The sequence below is a fragment of the Physeter macrocephalus genome, unplaced genomic scaffold (genome assembly GCF_002837175.3).
Source record: "Physeter macrocephalus isolate SW-GA unplaced genomic scaffold, ASM283717v5 random_306, whole genome shotgun sequence".
Classification (NCBI taxonomy): domain Eukaryota; kingdom Metazoa; phylum Chordata; class Mammalia; order Artiodactyla; family Physeteridae; genus Physeter; species Physeter macrocephalus.
The window spans coordinates 30,655-46,667 of record NW_021145586.1 but is presented as its reverse complement, the minus strand read 5'-3'; the positions used below and the strand labels follow the sequence as shown (position 1 = coordinate 46,667).

Here is a 16,013-nt window from a genome sequence, read left to right as displayed (position 1 = left end):
CGGAGCCTGCGCTCCGCAACGGGAGAGGCCACGACAGTGAGAGGCCCGCGTACCCGCAAAAAAAAAAAAAAAAAAATCTCTGCAAAAACAGTGAACTTGAAAGTATCAATAGTATTCCAGGTGTGTGATGTCAATTAAAAGACTATTGGTTCAAGTCCCAATCTGAATTCTGGCTGGGTTCGAGTCCTGGCATGTGGGTTCAAGTCCCAATCTGAGTCGTGTGGTTTCAAATCCAGGGTCCAACTCCTCACTGGGGCCCCATGGCCTCACGGAGTATCTGCCCTCCCCACTTCTCCATCCTCAGCCTTCTCCCCTTTGCCCACTTAGGGCTTAGTATCTGTGTTCCTCTGTCTAGAAAGCTCTGCCCCCAGATGTCTGCAGCGGTTGCTCCTCTGGCCTCCAGGTCCCAGCTTATATGTCACCGCCTCAGAGAGGCCCTTCTGGATGCCTGGCCTAAAGTAGCTCCCCTGTCTCCACTTCACTCACCCTGTTTGATTTCCTTCCAAAGGATCGTCTCTCCCAATATTTTCTTGCCTGCTCCTCCTACAATGTATACTCCATGAGACCAAGGACCTCATCTGTCCTTCTGAAGCTGAGCAGGACCCTGAGGGGCTCCTGGGCACAGAAGCCTTTCTGTGTCCCCTGTTTCTTGTTTGTAGGGAATAGACTCCAGCCTCCATGACCTCCCCTGAGTTCCAAAGAGCAGATGTGAACAGCTGCTAATCAGGGAAGGGAGGGGATGCAGAGACAAGGGAGGAGACCCCCTAAGCCATATTAAAGGAACCAGAGACGCTCATCAGGAGACCACCTGAGGCCAGATTAAAGGAGTGCAGGCCCTGCACACACCCTTATTAGCAACGCCACCCTTGAACCACTGATCTAAAACTCCTCACCAAATCCTCCCGTGTTGGGATACGCAGTTTTGAGGGGCACAAGCCTGCTGTGTCCCCGTTTGCCTGGCAAAGCAGTAAAGATATTCTTTTCTACTTCACCCAAAACTGTGTCTCCAAGATTCAATTTGGCACCGGTGCACAGAGGCCGAGTTTTCAGCATCACTTCCACACGAAGTTCCCCATGCCAGAGCAATGGCTGGCCCACAGAAGAACGCAATTAATACCTGGGGGAGGGCTGAGTTGGGGAATGTGGGTGTCATTTTCATCCCCATTTTACAAATAGGTAGACTGGTCTCACAGAGATCAAATCACCCAGTTGGTAAACAGGGCAAGTTGGGGTTCACATGCAGGTCCTTCCGCCACCAAAGCCTGGGGTTGCACCCCTCCTCCCTGGGACACCCTATGTTACCCCAGCAGGTGACTGGCCAGTGTGGAGGCCAGTGGGTTTGTCAATAAAGTTGATGTTCTTGAGAGCCCACTCTGTACACAGTAAGGACCATTTTGCACGTTCTTTGTCTTCAAAAACAGTCTATTTCTTGAAATAAGAAACTCAAGGGACTTCCCCGGTGGCGCAGTGGATAAGAATCTGCCTGCCAAAGCAGGGGACACGGGTTCAATCCCTGCTCGGGGAAGATCCCACATGCCGTGGAGCAACTAAGCCCACGTGCCACAACTACTGAGCCTGTGCTCTAGCTGCTCGGGGAAGATCCCACATGCCGTGGAGCAACTAAGCCCACGTGCCACAACTACTGAGCCTGCGCTCTAGAGCCCGCAAGCCACAACTACTGAAGCCCGCACGCCTAGAGCCCAAGCTCTGCAAAAGAGAAGCCACCGCAATGAGAAGCCCACGCACCACAACGAAGAGTAGCCCCCGCTCGCTGCAACTAGAGAAAGCCCGCGCGCAGCAACGAAGACCCAACGACAAAGACCTAATGCAGCCAAAAATAAATAAATAAATAAAATTATTTTTTTAAAAAAAGAAACTCATTAGTTTAACTTAGATTTTTTTTTTTTTTTTTGCGGTACGCGGGCCTCTCACCGTTGTGGCCTCTCCTGTTGCGGAGCACAGGGTCCGGACGCGCAGGCTCAGCGGCCATGGCTCACGGGCCCAGCCGCTCCGCGGCATGTGGGATCCTCCCAGACCGGGGCGCGAACCCGGTTCCCCTGCATCGGCAGGCGGAGGCGCAACCACTGCGCCACCAGGGAAGCCCTTTAACTTAGATTTTAAAGCTCAATTTCCAAATCTCATGTTGCTTATACACTTGGTACAATTTAACAGTTGTCGTTAAGTACTCTCCTTGTTAGGGCTGAAGACATCTACTAAGGAAAACAAGGGATTTGGGGTGGTTTTCCTGGCAGACTGGGGCTGCATATTGACTGAATATTTTGGCCATGACTCAGGGTTCCTCTGCTCCCTGAAATCCCAAGACCATGATAGACCACACTGAGTCCTCTTTTATAATCTCTTTGCCATAATAAGAAGTCCGAATGGGGTTGTGGGATGGCCCATATATCCTGGGTCCAGTTACCTAATATCTCCAACTAATCGAGATTTGCAAACACTCTCTGCCCCACCCAGGTTTCCTCACCATTGAATTGGATCCAGCTGATCCAATTATTGCTTGATTATATCCTGTACTTTCTACTTGCAAAAATATGTATTTCCATATGCTTCCTATCCAACAGGGCCACACCTCTTAGATGGGATTGAATCATGCATATCTCCCCTGGTTCCTAGGTCTCAATAGGAAAATTGAGACACACCAAGGGTAGAGTTGGGTTGGGCCTAAATTGGGCCAAGGTCAGGATAGGGAGGTCATGGTTAAAAAGAGATTAAGAGCAGGGGCTCTGGATGAGGCTGGCTAAAGGTTGGTCAATTTTGTTTATTTTTGCCAAGAACCAGCTTTTAGTTTTATTGATCTTTTCTATTTTTTTTTTAGTCTCTATTTCTTTTATTTCTGCTCTGATCTTTATGATTTCTTTCCTTCTACTAACTTTGTGTTCTGCTTGTTCTTCTTCCTCTAGTTCCTCTAGGTGAAAGGTTAGGTTGTTTATTTGAGATTTTTCTTGTTTCCTGAGGTAAGCTTGTATCACTATAAACTTCCCTCTTAGGACTACTTTTCCTGTGTCCCATAGGTTTCGGATCATTGTGTTTTTATTTTCATTTGTCTCTAGGTATTTTTTTATTTCCTCTTTGATTTCTGCAATGATCCATTGGTTGTTTAGTAGAATATTGTTTAGCCTCCACGTGTTTGTGTTTTTTGCAGTTTTTTTCTTATAGTTTATTTCTAGTCTCATGCCAGTATGGTCAGAAAAGATACTTGATATGAGTTCAGTTTTCTTAAATTTGCTGAGGCTTGTTTTGTGGCCTTAGCATGTGATCTATCCTGGAGAATGTTTCATGTGTACTCGAAAAGAATGTATATTCTGCTGCTTTTGGATGGACTCCTCTATACATATCAATTAAGTCTATTTGTTCTAGTGTGTTATTTAAGGCCTGTGTTTCCTTCTTGATTTTCTGTCTCGATGAGCTGTCCATTGATGTAAGTGGGGTGTTAAGTTCCCCTACTATTATCCTGTTCCTGTTGATTTCTCCTTTTATGTCCGTTAATATTTGCCTTACATATTGAGGTGCTCGTATGTTGGGTGCATATTTATTTACAGTTGTTATATCTTCTTCTTTTGATCCCTTGATCATTATGTGGTATCCTTCTTTGTCTCTTGTAACAGTCTTTATTTTAAAGTCTATTTTGTCTGATATAAGTATTGCTATTTCGGCTTTCTTTTTATTTCCATTTGCATGGAATACAATATAGAGATGCAGGAGGCATGCAGGTTAAACTGACGTCTTGAGCAACTACCTGCTCAGAAATGGGGGTGTGGAGGTAGGGTCCTACTGAGACACAGATGCTCTGCTAGACAGGCTGTCCCTCCCTCCCTAGCAGCTTTCCTCACCCATAAAGTGGAGATAATCATCATAACTTCCATACTAGGTGAGATAGTGCATGTAAAGATCTTAGCACAGAGACCACACATCAGAAGCCCTCGGTAAGTGATAGCTGCTATTATTAATATCAGTATCATCATTGTCCCTTCAGGTCACCAGGCCTGCTGACCGCCAAACCCGCCCAGGCCCTGGGCTGGGCCCTGGGCCCTGGAAACAATTTACAATGATGGCATCAGTCCGGCCTTTAAGAAAAACAGTGTGACCAGCCACTTCTTACCTTCTGTAGAAGTCACTGGTGTAAATGCCAGAGGAAAGGCCCTCAGAGTTGGGGTCCCTTTGAAGGAACAAACACTGGTCATGCTGGCTCTTAACCCTGTGAGGTTAGACAAAACACACAGGACTTCCCTGGTGGCGCAGTGGTTAAGAATCTGCCTGCCAATGCAGGGGACATGGGTTTGACCCCTGGTCCAGGAAGAGCCCACATGCTGCAGAGCAACTAAGCCCGTGTGCCACAACTACTGAGCCTGCGCTCTAGAGCCCACGAGCCACAACTACTGAGCCCACGTGCCACAACTACTGAAGCCCGCGTGCCTGGAGCCCATGCTCCGCAACAAGAGAAGCCACCACAATGAGAAGCCTGTGCACTGCAACGAAGAGTAGCCCCCACTTGCTGCAACTAGAGAAAGTCTGCACACAGCAACGAAGACCCAACACAGCCAAAAATAAATAAATAAATAATTAATTAATTTAAAAGAACAAAAAAACACATAGACAACGAAACTGAGGTTCAGATCTTCTGTCCAGGGTCCTGGCCACACAATGGTTGCTGACTCCGGGCGATTCTGATACAAAAGGTCCAAGGCCACAGTTTCTGAGAATGTGGGACACTCACCTCAGGTGTGAAGGCCTCAAGATGATTCTCACTGACAGGCAGTCAGGTGTATCCGTGGACACATCTCCACGTGGGACCTTACTGTCCCCTAATACATCAGATACCTTTTGAACTGCACTGGCTGTTCCCTTGGCTTCAAAGTCTTCTACCTCCAGATAATTTCCTGGCTCAGTGCTTCACCTCCTTCAGCTCTTTATTCAAATGACTGTTTCTCAGGCAGCCCTAGTTAACGTTGCCAGCTTCCCTTTCCTCACTTGGTATTTGGGCTGTCTTGTTTACTGATGTACTCCTGACGCTTACACCAGGATCTGGCAAAGAGTAGGCAGTAAGTGAATATTTGTAGAGTAAATGTTGAATAAACTGGCTGAAACCCAGGCCTTTGGGAAAGCCACCCCATCCTGGAGGCACACTTTGCACAATGGGAAGGAACAGCCCAAGGAGGGGCAGAGGTCAGGCCCTTCCTCGGAGACAGTCTGTGTCTCTGGGCACCCCCAGGGGGTCTGGAGGAAAGAACACTCATACCTGATGGACAGACAGGAAGAAAGGGCCACACTCTGCTGTTAAACGAAGGAAGCCAGTTGTGATAACTGTGTATATTGTAATTCCACTTTGTTAAAAAATTAACCACTTGGGTTATTTATTCATTCAACATGTATATACTGAACACAAATACAAGTAAAAAGAAAAACTCCTGTTTCCTTTCTGTACACAGTACTTCTGACACCAAATGTGTAGGGTTTTCCACACCAAGCAATTCTCTAATTTTTGGCGGACAGGACTGGGTGACCTACCATTTAACTCAGTTCTGACACTAACTGACTGGAATTCACACACACCATGCAGGTCAAGGGCTCAGTCCCACGAGACTGCCTCCATTTCGGACACTGATTGCAAGTCACAGGTTGTCACCTGGGACATTGCTGACAGACTGGCTGCAAATCAGGAGTTCTCATGACCCCCTCCTCAAGTTTGATAATTTGCTTGAATAGCACACAGAACTCAGAGAAACACTTACTTACGTTCGCCAGCTTATTATAAAGGATACAACTCAAGAACAGCCAAATGGTGAAGGTGCAGAGGACAAGGTATATGGGAAGGGGTGCTGGGCTTCCACGCCCTCTCTGGGTGTACCACCCAGCACCTAGATGTGTTTGCTAACGCAGAAGATCTCCAAACCCCATCCTTTAGGTTTTTTATGGAGCTGCTATTAAGTAGGCAGGTGTGGTTGAAAGGGGCTTGTTATGAATAACAAAAGACGCTTGCTCCTTTCCCCTTCTGGAGCTCTTTCAGGAACTGGGGACAAAATATACAACAAAAGATGCTTTTTACCTTTATCACTTAGGAAATTACGAGGATTTTAGGAGCTCTGGTTGGGAGCTGGGGACAAAGACCAAAGAATATATTTCTTATTACATCCCAATATCACAATAGGTATTCGGTTCATTAAACAAATATTTACTAAGCACCTACTGTGTGCCAGGTCCGGGACTAGGTTTGTAAACCACCACCACAAAAGCGGCAATAGCTGCAGCAGAGAGGCAGGATGTTGTAGTGGTTAGGAATGCTGACTCTGGACCGCATAGATGTGAACCCTGGCTCTGGACTCCCTTGTGAGGTGTTCTTTGGCTTGTCATTTGCCCTCTTCATGCCTCAGTTTCCTCATCTGTAAAACAGGGATAGTCATACTGCCTAAACTCTAGGCCCATTTGAGGACTAAATGAGATCAGGTATGTTAACCACTCTTAGCTCAGGGCCTGGCACACGGCAAGCTCTCTGTAAGCCTTTGCCCTGTGACCTTGGGCTTGTCTGGTCCCTGTATGAGACAGGCTCTATTGGTCACCACTTCCATCTGACAGGTAAGGAAACTAAGACTCAAGTAAGAAGTGTCCAACGTGAACTCACTTGTCCAGTTCGCATCCTGAGGAAAGGGAAGGGCTGAGATTCAAACCCAGTGGTCAATCCCACAGCACCCCTTGGACCATTTCAATTAGCATGGGGAGCAGGTGTCATGTTCCTAAATGAAAAAGAGATACATCCTGTGGGGACTAAGTTTTATGTGTCAAGCTGGCTGAGCCACAGTAGTCACTCAGATATTGGGTCAAACACCAGTCTAGATGTTGCTGTGAAGGTATTTTCAAGATGAGATTAGCATTTAAATCAGTAGATTTACCAGATTACCCTCCACAGTGGGGGTGGGCCTCATCAATCAGTTGAAGGCCTTCAGAGGAAAAAACCCAGAGGTCCAGGGAGGAAGAGGAAATTCTGTCTCAAGACTGTCCTGAGGGACTTCCCTCGCGGTGCAGTGGTTAAGAATCCGCCTGCCAATGCAGGGGATACGGGTTCGAGCCCTGGTCCGGGAAGATCCCACATGCTGCGGAGCAACTAAGCCCGTGCGCCACAACTACCAAGCCTGCACTCTAGAGCTCGCGAGCCCGCGCGCCACAACTACTGAAGCCCACATGCCTAGAGCCCGTGCTCCGCAACGGGAGAAGCCACCGCGATGAGAAGCCCACGCACCGCAACGAAGAGTAGCCCCCGCTCGCCGCAACTACAGAAAGCCCGCGCGCAGCAACGAAGACCCAGCGCAGCCAATAATAAATTTATTTATTTATTTTAAAAAAAGACTGTCCTGGGACTCGAGCTGCAGCATCACCTCTTCCCTGGGTCTTTAGCCAGCTGCCCTACCCAGCAGATTGCCCTACCCCAGATTGGCAGATCTTGGACCTGCCAATCTCTACAATCACATGAACCAATTCCTTAAAATAAATCTATATCATACACATCCTACTGGTTCTGTTTCTCTGAAGAACCCTAAGACACATCCTGTCCTAGAAACCCATGGCAGGGCTCAGGTGAGTGAAGTAGACAAAGCCCATCTCTCAATGGACTCCTGAAATTTAGCTTTATAATCGAAGACCAACCCAAACTTGGTAGATTGCAGAATGAAATTCAGATATACTTCTTACATACAGTGCAATCAAATAAAAAGTTTAAATTCTTATTTGGACAATGGAAGAGGAGCTGCTTGCAGAGGACCTGGAAGGGACAGCTAGATTCCTTGACCCGGGTAGCCACCCTCTAGACCCTCTGGGGTCCTACACCCTCCCCGCTTCCACGGGCTGGCAGTGCAGAAAGCGATGAGCAGCCCTGGCCCCTGACGCTCCCATGGAGGGGTTCCTACGGGAGCGTTTATCAACCACAGCGTCACACGTGCCCCAGTCAACCTGCAGCAGGTGTGGAGGGGCCAACGCTGCGGTCGTAGCAGAGGTAGTGGAGGGGAGGAAGGGGCCTGCCCTGAACTCGGGGGAGTTTTCCGGTTACAGGACAGTAGTGGGCCGAGGAGCACTGGGCAGCTCAGGTGAATGTTTAACCATCTGTTATGGGTTGAGCCATGTCCCTGACAAATTCTCATGTCAAAGTCTTAATCCCTAGTACCGCGGAATGGGACCTTATTTGGATCTATTTATGGTCACTGCAGTTATAATTCGTCAAGATGAAGTAATATTGAATAGGGTGGGTCCTCAAACTGACTCGTGTCCTTATAAGAGGGAAATTTGGACACAGGCATGCACACAGGGAGAATGCCATGTAAACATGAATGCAGAGATTGGGGTGATGCTTCTATAAGCCAAGGAATGCCAAAGACTGCTGGCAAAGCACCAGAGAAGCTAGGAGAGGCATGGAACAGATTCTCTCTCACAGCCTCAGACTTCTAGCCTCCAGAGCTGTGAGTCAATAAATTTCCATTGTATAAGCCACTCAGTCTGAGGCACTTTGTTAGGGCAGCACTAGTAAACTAATGCACCATGCCTCACCACTCATGGCTGTTTGCTCTTCTTAAATGGCCTCTCAAATAGCCATCAGAGTTGTTCTTGAAGACCAGAAGGGGGGCTTCCCTGGTGGCACAGTGGATGAGAATCCGCCTGCCAATGCAGGGCACACGGGTTCAAGCCCTGGCCCAGGAAGATCCCACATGCCGCGGAGCAACTAAGCCCATGTGCCACAACTACTGAGCCTGCGCTCTAGACCCCGAGAGCCATAACTACTGAGCCAGCGTGCCACAACTACTGAAGCCCACGCGCCTAGAGCCCATGCTCCGCAACAAGAGAAGCCACCGCAATGAGAAGCCCGCGTTCCACCACGAAGAGTAGCCCCCGCTCACCACAACTAGAGAAAGCCCGCGTGCAGCAACGAAGACCCAAACGCAGCCAAGAATAAATTTTTTAAAAATGAAATCTTAAACAAACAAAAAAAAAACCCGAAGGGAATGACACCACCTAACTGGCCTCTGGAGGGCCCAGTTATTTAAAGCCCTGGTATCCGATTCCTTGGGGACTTGCTGAAATGCAGATTTCTGGGCCCCACTCCAGACTTACTGAGTCAGAATCCGAGGGTTGGGGCTAGAAACTGGATTCTCAGAGATCTCTCCAGGTGATCTTTTCTCTTTTCCCCAGTGGACTGTCTTTTTAGAGTAGTTTGCAGAAAAATTGAGATGACAGTACAGAGAATTCTCACATACTCAGCACCAAGTTTCCCATATTATCGTATTATTAACAGATTAGTGTGATACATTTGTTACAATTAATGAACCAACCAATACTGATATATTCTTAACTAGTGTCCAGAGACTATTTCGATTTCATTTGTTTTTACCTATAGTCCTTTTTTTCTGTTCCAGGATCCCATAGTACATTCAGAGGTCAAGTCTCTTCAGGCTCCTCTTGACTATGGGGTTTCTAAGACTTCACTGCTTCTGATGACCTTGGCAGTTCTGAGGACGGCTCAGGTATTTTGTAGGAGGCCCCGCTACCGGCATTTGTCTGATGTACTTCTCGGGGTTATATTGGGGTTATGGTGTGTTGGGAGGAAGACTAGAGGTGAAGGGCCATTTTCATCACATCCTATCAAGAGTACATACTTGCAGCATGACTTGTTTTTGTTAACCCTGATATCTAGCTGAGGCAATACTGACCCGGCTCCCAACTCATTTTTATGCCAGAGAAACAAGAGGTGATAGAGAGAAGGCCTCTGACCCTGTGACCACCCTCTTGGGTGGCACCGTTCAGGAGAAAGTAGCCACAGCAAGGGTACAGCTCATACGTAGAGAGCAGTTCTCACGTGACAAGCACCTGCCTATGACTTCGTTTGTCCTCACAACAGCCTCATGAGGTGGGTGAAATCATTGTTCTGTTCCGCATGAGGGGGCTGAGCTTTTGAGGCCTCATCAGCTCGGCACTGCTCCAAGCTGCGGGCTGCCCGAGTGAAGGGGAGGGAGCCTCAGTGGCTGGGCCCCCTCTCCCAGGGGAACAGCAAGGACAAGAGACATGCAGTGCTCCCCTTCAGGGCACAAATCAGAGCCCTGGCCAGAGGCTAACTCGCTCCTTCTAGCCCAAGTGTTCTGAGTGGGAAATACCCACATGGAAAGAGGTTAAAAGACAATCATGCCAAGGAATTTCCCTGGCGGGCCAGTGGTTAAGACTCCGTGCTCCCACTGCAGGGCGTGCGGGTTCGATCCCTGGTCAGGGAAGTAGGATCCCACGTGTCGTGCAGCCAAAAAAAAAAAAAAAAGACACATGAGGCCAAGGTGTCCAAAACCAAGAGAATGAGACTTTTTTAAAATTATTTATTTATTTATTTTCCCTTTTTTTGTGGGGTGGGGGCTGCGTCAGGTCTTAGTTGTGGCACACGGGATCTTTGTTGAGGGATGAGAGATCTTTTCATTACGGTGCAAGGTCTTCTCGGGTTTCTCTCTAGTTGTGGTGCACGGGCTCCAGAGCATGTGGGCCCTGTAGTTTGTGGCACGCGGGCTCGCTAGCTGTGGTGTGCTGCCTTAGTTGCCCCACAGCATGTGGGAATCTTAGTTCCCCGACCAGGGATCGAACCCGCGTCCCCTGCGTTGGAAGGTGGATTCTTTACCACTGGACCACCAGGGAAGTCCCAAGAATAGAGACTTTTGACCCTGCACATGCCATATTTATTTAACCAGTCCCTTCCTGATGGATGGTAATCACATTTCCTGTTTTTTTAAAAAAAATTTGTTTGGCTACGCCGGATCTTAGTTGTAGCACTCGGGATCTTCATTGCCACATGCCGGATCTTTTTAGCTGCAGCACGCAAACTCTTAGTTGTGGCATGTGGTATCTAGTTCCCTGACCAGGGATTCAATCTGGGCCCCCTGCACTGGGAGCATGGAGTCTTAGCCACTGGACCACCAGGGAAGTCCCCACATTTCCTGTTGGCTACTATTACAGTGCAGCCATGAACACCTATGTACCTAAAACATTCTGCAACCTACTCCAGAAGACAGATTCCTGAAACTGTACCCGCTAAGTCATAGGGCAGGAGTATTTGTTTGTTGGTTTATTAAAGTATAGTTGATTTACAATGTGGTGTTAGTTTCAGGTGTACAGCAAGGTGATTCAGTTATATATATTCTTTTTTGTATTCTTTTCCCTTATAGGTTATTAAAAATATTGAGTATAGTTCCCTGTGCTATACAGTAGGTCCTTGTTGGTTAGGGCAGGAGTATTTTATTTTATTTTACTCTATTCTATTTTGGCCACGCTGTGAGGCTTGTGGGATCTTAGTTCCCTGACCAGGGGCTGAACCCGGGCCACGGCAGTGAAAGTGCTGAATTCTAACCACTGGACCACCAGGGAATTCCCCAGGGCAGGAATATTTTAAATGTTGATACATACTACCAAATTACTCCTAAAAGGTTACACAGTTGTATATTCCTGCCAACAGTACAGGTTGCCCATTTCTCACATCCTTCCCAATACTGGGTGTTATCTTTTCTTAATTTATTTGAAAGGCAAGGAAAAGTCATCTCATTTTCATCTGAATGTCTTTCATTATTAGAGAGGTTGAGCATCATTTCAGGTTTACTGGCCATTTGGATTTCTTCTGCTGTATAAACACACAATTCATGTCATTTGACCCATTTTCTTGTCATCTTTTTCTTATTGTTTTATAAGAGCTCTTTATATATTATAGATATTAGTTCTTAAATATATAACAAATATTTTTATCAGTCTGTCATTCGTTTAGCATCTTTTCTTCTGTACAGAAGTTTTTTTCTTTTTAACTAGGCCAAGTCTGTTGATCTTTTTTTGGTTTTGGCCGTGCCGTGCAGCTTGCAGGATCTTAGTTCCCTGACCAGGGATTGAACCCCGGGGCCCTGGCAGCGAAAGCACCAAGTCCTAACCACTGGACCACCACGGAAGTCCCTGTTGATCTTTTCTCTTACAGCTTCAGGGTTTTCTGTCACGTGTTAAAAAGCTCCCGCCCCCCGCCCCCCCCACATTCTGCACAGTCATCAGTTCTGGCTCATGAACAATTCTTATCTTTATACACCCACTGCTCCAGCAGCTGCCTGGCCTTTCAATGTCCCGCACGGCTCTCCAGCCCCAAGGCAGAGCTTGGTCCCTCGGAGTCCCAGGGCCAGCCTGGACTGGAGGGCTGCTGGGTGCCCAGCCCCGGCCTCAAGTTCTTCTCCAGCTCTGCTGCCACTCGGGGTGCTGCAGACTGGATGGCATCCTGTATGCTGGGTAGGTCCCATTGGGTCCTTAGAAGGGCATCGTCCAGGGTGAAGAAACCATCACGTGTACGCCGCACCTGGGTGCAGACAGCGGTGCTCTTCAGTTCCAGGCCGATTTCGTGCACCAGCCTTCGCAGCTGCTTCTGCGTCTCATGCATGCACTGCACCTCTGCCAGGGACACACAACAGAGGCGGTGGTCAGAAGCACGGCCTCTGGTGTCCACTGATCTAGATCCACACCCCTTGAGACCTCTTGGCTCTGTAATAACCTTAGCAAGACACCTTACTTCTCTAGGGCTTTGTTCTTCAAAGTGTAGCCCAGGGTCGGTCCTGAAAGTTTGTTAGACATGCAGAATCTCAGGCCCCACCCAGACCTGCTGAGTCATAATTTGCCTTTTTTTTTTTTGGTCTCGCACCTTGTGGGATCTTAATTCCCCAACCAGGGATTGAACCCATGCCCCCGTGCAGTGAAAGCGCCGAGTCCTAACCACTGGACCACCAGGGAATTCCCAGAATTTGCCTTTTAAGAAAAATCCCAGGTTGGGAATTCTCTGGTGGTCCACCGGTTAGGACTCAGCGCTTTTACTGCCGGGGCCTAGGTTCAATCCCTGGTCAGGGAACTAAGATCCCGCAAGCCATGTGGCATGGCCGGGGGAAAAAAAAAGAAGAACCCCAGGTGATTGTGGGCAGGTTAAAGTTCACAAAGTGCTGCTCTAAGGCTTGGTTTGCTCATCTGTAAAATGAGTGGTTGTGAGGAATCTAAGAGATAATTTCTATTAGGCACTTAGCATCGGGAGAGTCTTGGTCAGCACTCAAGAAAAGGAGCAAGATAGCGCGGGAAGATCAGCTCAGTGCCCTGTGACCACCTAGAGGGATGGGATAGGGAGGGTGGGAGGGAGACGCAAGAAGGAGGAGATACGGGGATATATGTATACATACAGCTGATTCACTTTGTTATACAGCAGAAACTAACACACCACTGTAAAGCAATTATACTGCAATAGAGCTGTTTAAAAAAAAAAAAAAAAAAGGAGCAAGGAGCCCTCGTTAATACGATAAAAAAAGAAAGAAGCGGTGGTGGGGTTGCTGAGTCGGGTGGGATCCGGGAGGGGAGAGTGGTGTCTGATGTCGCACAATGACTTGAAACACTGGGTGGCTCTGGAAACGAGCCACTAAATATAATCTCTGCTTGTTAAGGTCTGGCTTCAAAGGGGGACTTGGCAGGAGGTAGGACAGCATTTATTCTGTGTGCTGTGTGATCAGCCAAGTCCAGCCTTAGGCTAGGAAGGAAGTCGGCCCCCGGTGCCTCGGCCAGCAGAGCTTAGGGCTCATACGTGCTGGCCTCTGCAAGGGCCTTCCACAGTGACTCCCCAAACCCAGGAGCCCCGTGGCACTGCTCCCAACTTCCTGGAGCAACTTACCTAAGAGGAATTCTGGAGGCGCAAACTGGAGGCATCGGATTCCAGTTATCAGCATCGGGGACTTGTTCATGGGCCGGATCTCGCCGCTCACGGCCATCTCATAGGCCTCCTGGGTCTGCAGGTCAACGTTGGAGTACCTGGGGATCAGCAGGGGCCAGAGTGGGCAGCTGACTGCCTACCCCTGGCCCTGCCCTATTCATGCCTTTCCTGAAGCTCTTCATTCGCGTTCCACTTTCCCTGCCCCTCTAGCCACCTTTGCAGCAGGCTTCTTCTGTCCCCTCCAATCCCTAACTGCAGCCTCTGACCCCCTCTCACACTCTCCCTGGCTTCAACGGTCATACCTGTGTTGACCACTTCCGCCCCCGGTTCTGTGCCTTGATGGTGCGGACCCCTAGCTCTCCTCTCCCTTAGCTCATATACTCCCTAGGAGGCCAGTTGGGATCTCTTGTTCCCCTTGGTCTCCCCAGGGGCTGGCCCAAGACCCAGCACAAAGAAACACTTCTGCAGGCTGTGAAAGGAATGGGTGCTTGTGTCTGGTTTTGGAATTTGCCCCAGAGTGGGCGGAGCCTACAGGGAGCCCTGTGAGCAACTTCCAGCCCTTCCAGCACTTCCTTGAGGGTCCCCTTTCAGGGAGGTGTGGGTCGGGCCTCACTTACATCACCAGAGCCTTCTGATGGGAACCTTGGATCAGGGCCAGGATTCGCTCCAGCTTCTCTCTGGTCACGTGGTCTGGAAAAGCCAGGAGATGGAGATGGTCAGCACACAGGTGCCCATCGAGGAAGCAAACTGGCAAATTCCCTTCCCACAAACCAGCCCTGTCCTTGGAACCTAGATGGGGTCCCAGAGCATCCTCTGGTCCCAGGGTTCCCATTTAGGGGGTTGAGAGTCCTTTGAGAATCTTATGAAGGCTCTGGACCTGCTTCTCAGAAAGAGACACATGAACTCAACATTTTGAGGACATTTTCAAGGGGCTCACGCACCCCAAGTTAAGAACACTTTCTTCTGGAAATGAGGCTCCAAAGATGTAATGTGATTTGCCCCATATCCTTTTTTATATATATATAAATTTATTTATTTTATTTATTTATTTTTGGCTGTGTTGGGTCTTCGTTGCTGCACGCGGGCTTTCTCTAGTTGTGGTGAGCGGGGGCTACTCTTCGTTGCAGTGTGCAGGCTTCTCATTGCGGTGGCTTCTCTTGCTGCAGAGCACGGGCTCTAGGCGCGCGGGCTTCAGTAGTTGTGGCTCACGGGCTCTAGAGCGCAGGCTCAGTAGTTGTGGCACACGGGCTTAGTTGCTCTGCGGCGTGTGGGATCTTCCCAGACCAAGGATCGAACCCGTGTCCCCTGCATTGGCAGGAGGATTCTCAACCACTGCGCCACCAGGGAAGCCCCTTGCCCCATACTGTAAGCCAGGTCCCCTGGCTGGGGTTTTTCAGGCCAGGGACACCAGGAGGGAGGGTGCCAGCTGTCCCAAATGCAGAAATGGGTGCCAAGAAGTGGGAGTGGCTCTGCCTGCTGGTCCAACCAAGCGACTGTGGAGCAGGCAGCAGCAAAGCCTGGGGATGCCCACGGACTGCAGGGAGGCCGAGCCTGCAGGCCAGCTGGGGCAGCCACCAACTTCTGACTCCACAGGCCAGAGCTCTGGGAGCAGGTGTGCTGACTAAGGCCTGGCCAGCTGGGAAGAGCCTGGGCCTCTCATCCCTCTGTCTGGTCTCATTCATGCTGTTGTCTTATCTGGAGGCGCCTGCTGCAGCCTCCTCCCCACTCATTTATAGCCCAGCTCAAACGCCGCCTGCTCCAGGAGGCCCCTCTTAGAGCACGTGGCTTCTTCCTTCTGGCTCCTGCCACTATGCACCTGGGTCTCTTTCCCAGCACTTAGTTTTCTTTAGTGTTTACGTTATTATTATTATTATTATTATTTCTTTTTGGACCCAGGCCCCGCCAACCAGGGACTGAATCCGGGCCCCGTCAGTGAAAGCGCACAGTCCTAACCACTGGACCGCCAGGGAAGTCCCTACAGTATTTATTTATTTATTTAAATTTATTTATGTTTGGCTGTGTTGGGTCTTCGTTGCTGTGCGCGGGCTTCCTCTAGGTGCGGCGAGCAGGGGCTACTCTTCATTGTGGTGCGCGGGCTTCTCATTGCTTCTCTTGTTGCGGAGCACAGGCTCTAGGCACGCGGGCTTCAGTAGTTGTGGCTTGTGGGCTCTAGAGCGCAGGCTCAGTAGTTGTGGCGCACGGGCTTAGTTGCTCCGCGGCATGTGGGATCTTCCCGGACCAGGGCTCGAACCCGTGTCCCCTGCATTGGCAGGCGGCTTCT

The 16,013-nt window shown here is 49.2% G+C and overlaps 1 protein-coding gene across 6 annotated transcripts in view; it reads right to left on the bottom strand.

Annotated features, from left to right (window-relative positions):
* TRUB2 (TruB pseudouridine synthase family member 2) overlaps nt 1-16,013 on the bottom strand; it is a 24,600-nt gene that overhangs the window by 2,105 nt on the left and 6,482 nt on the right. For 2 of the 6 annotated variants that reach the window (XM_007102404.4, XM_024126390.3), the window contains exons 6-8: nt 14,350-14,422; nt 13,694-13,830; nt 9,531-12,441 (exon numbers count right to left, since the gene is read on the bottom strand). In XM_007102404.4, coding sequence (XP_007102466.1) covers nt 12,116-12,441; nt 13,694-13,830; nt 14,350-14,422 — 536 coding nt within the window. In that variant the 3' untranslated portion in view covers nt 9,531-12,115. The other 4 variants (XM_028485044.2, XM_028485045.2, XM_028485047.2 and 1 more) reach the window with 4 other exon arrangements.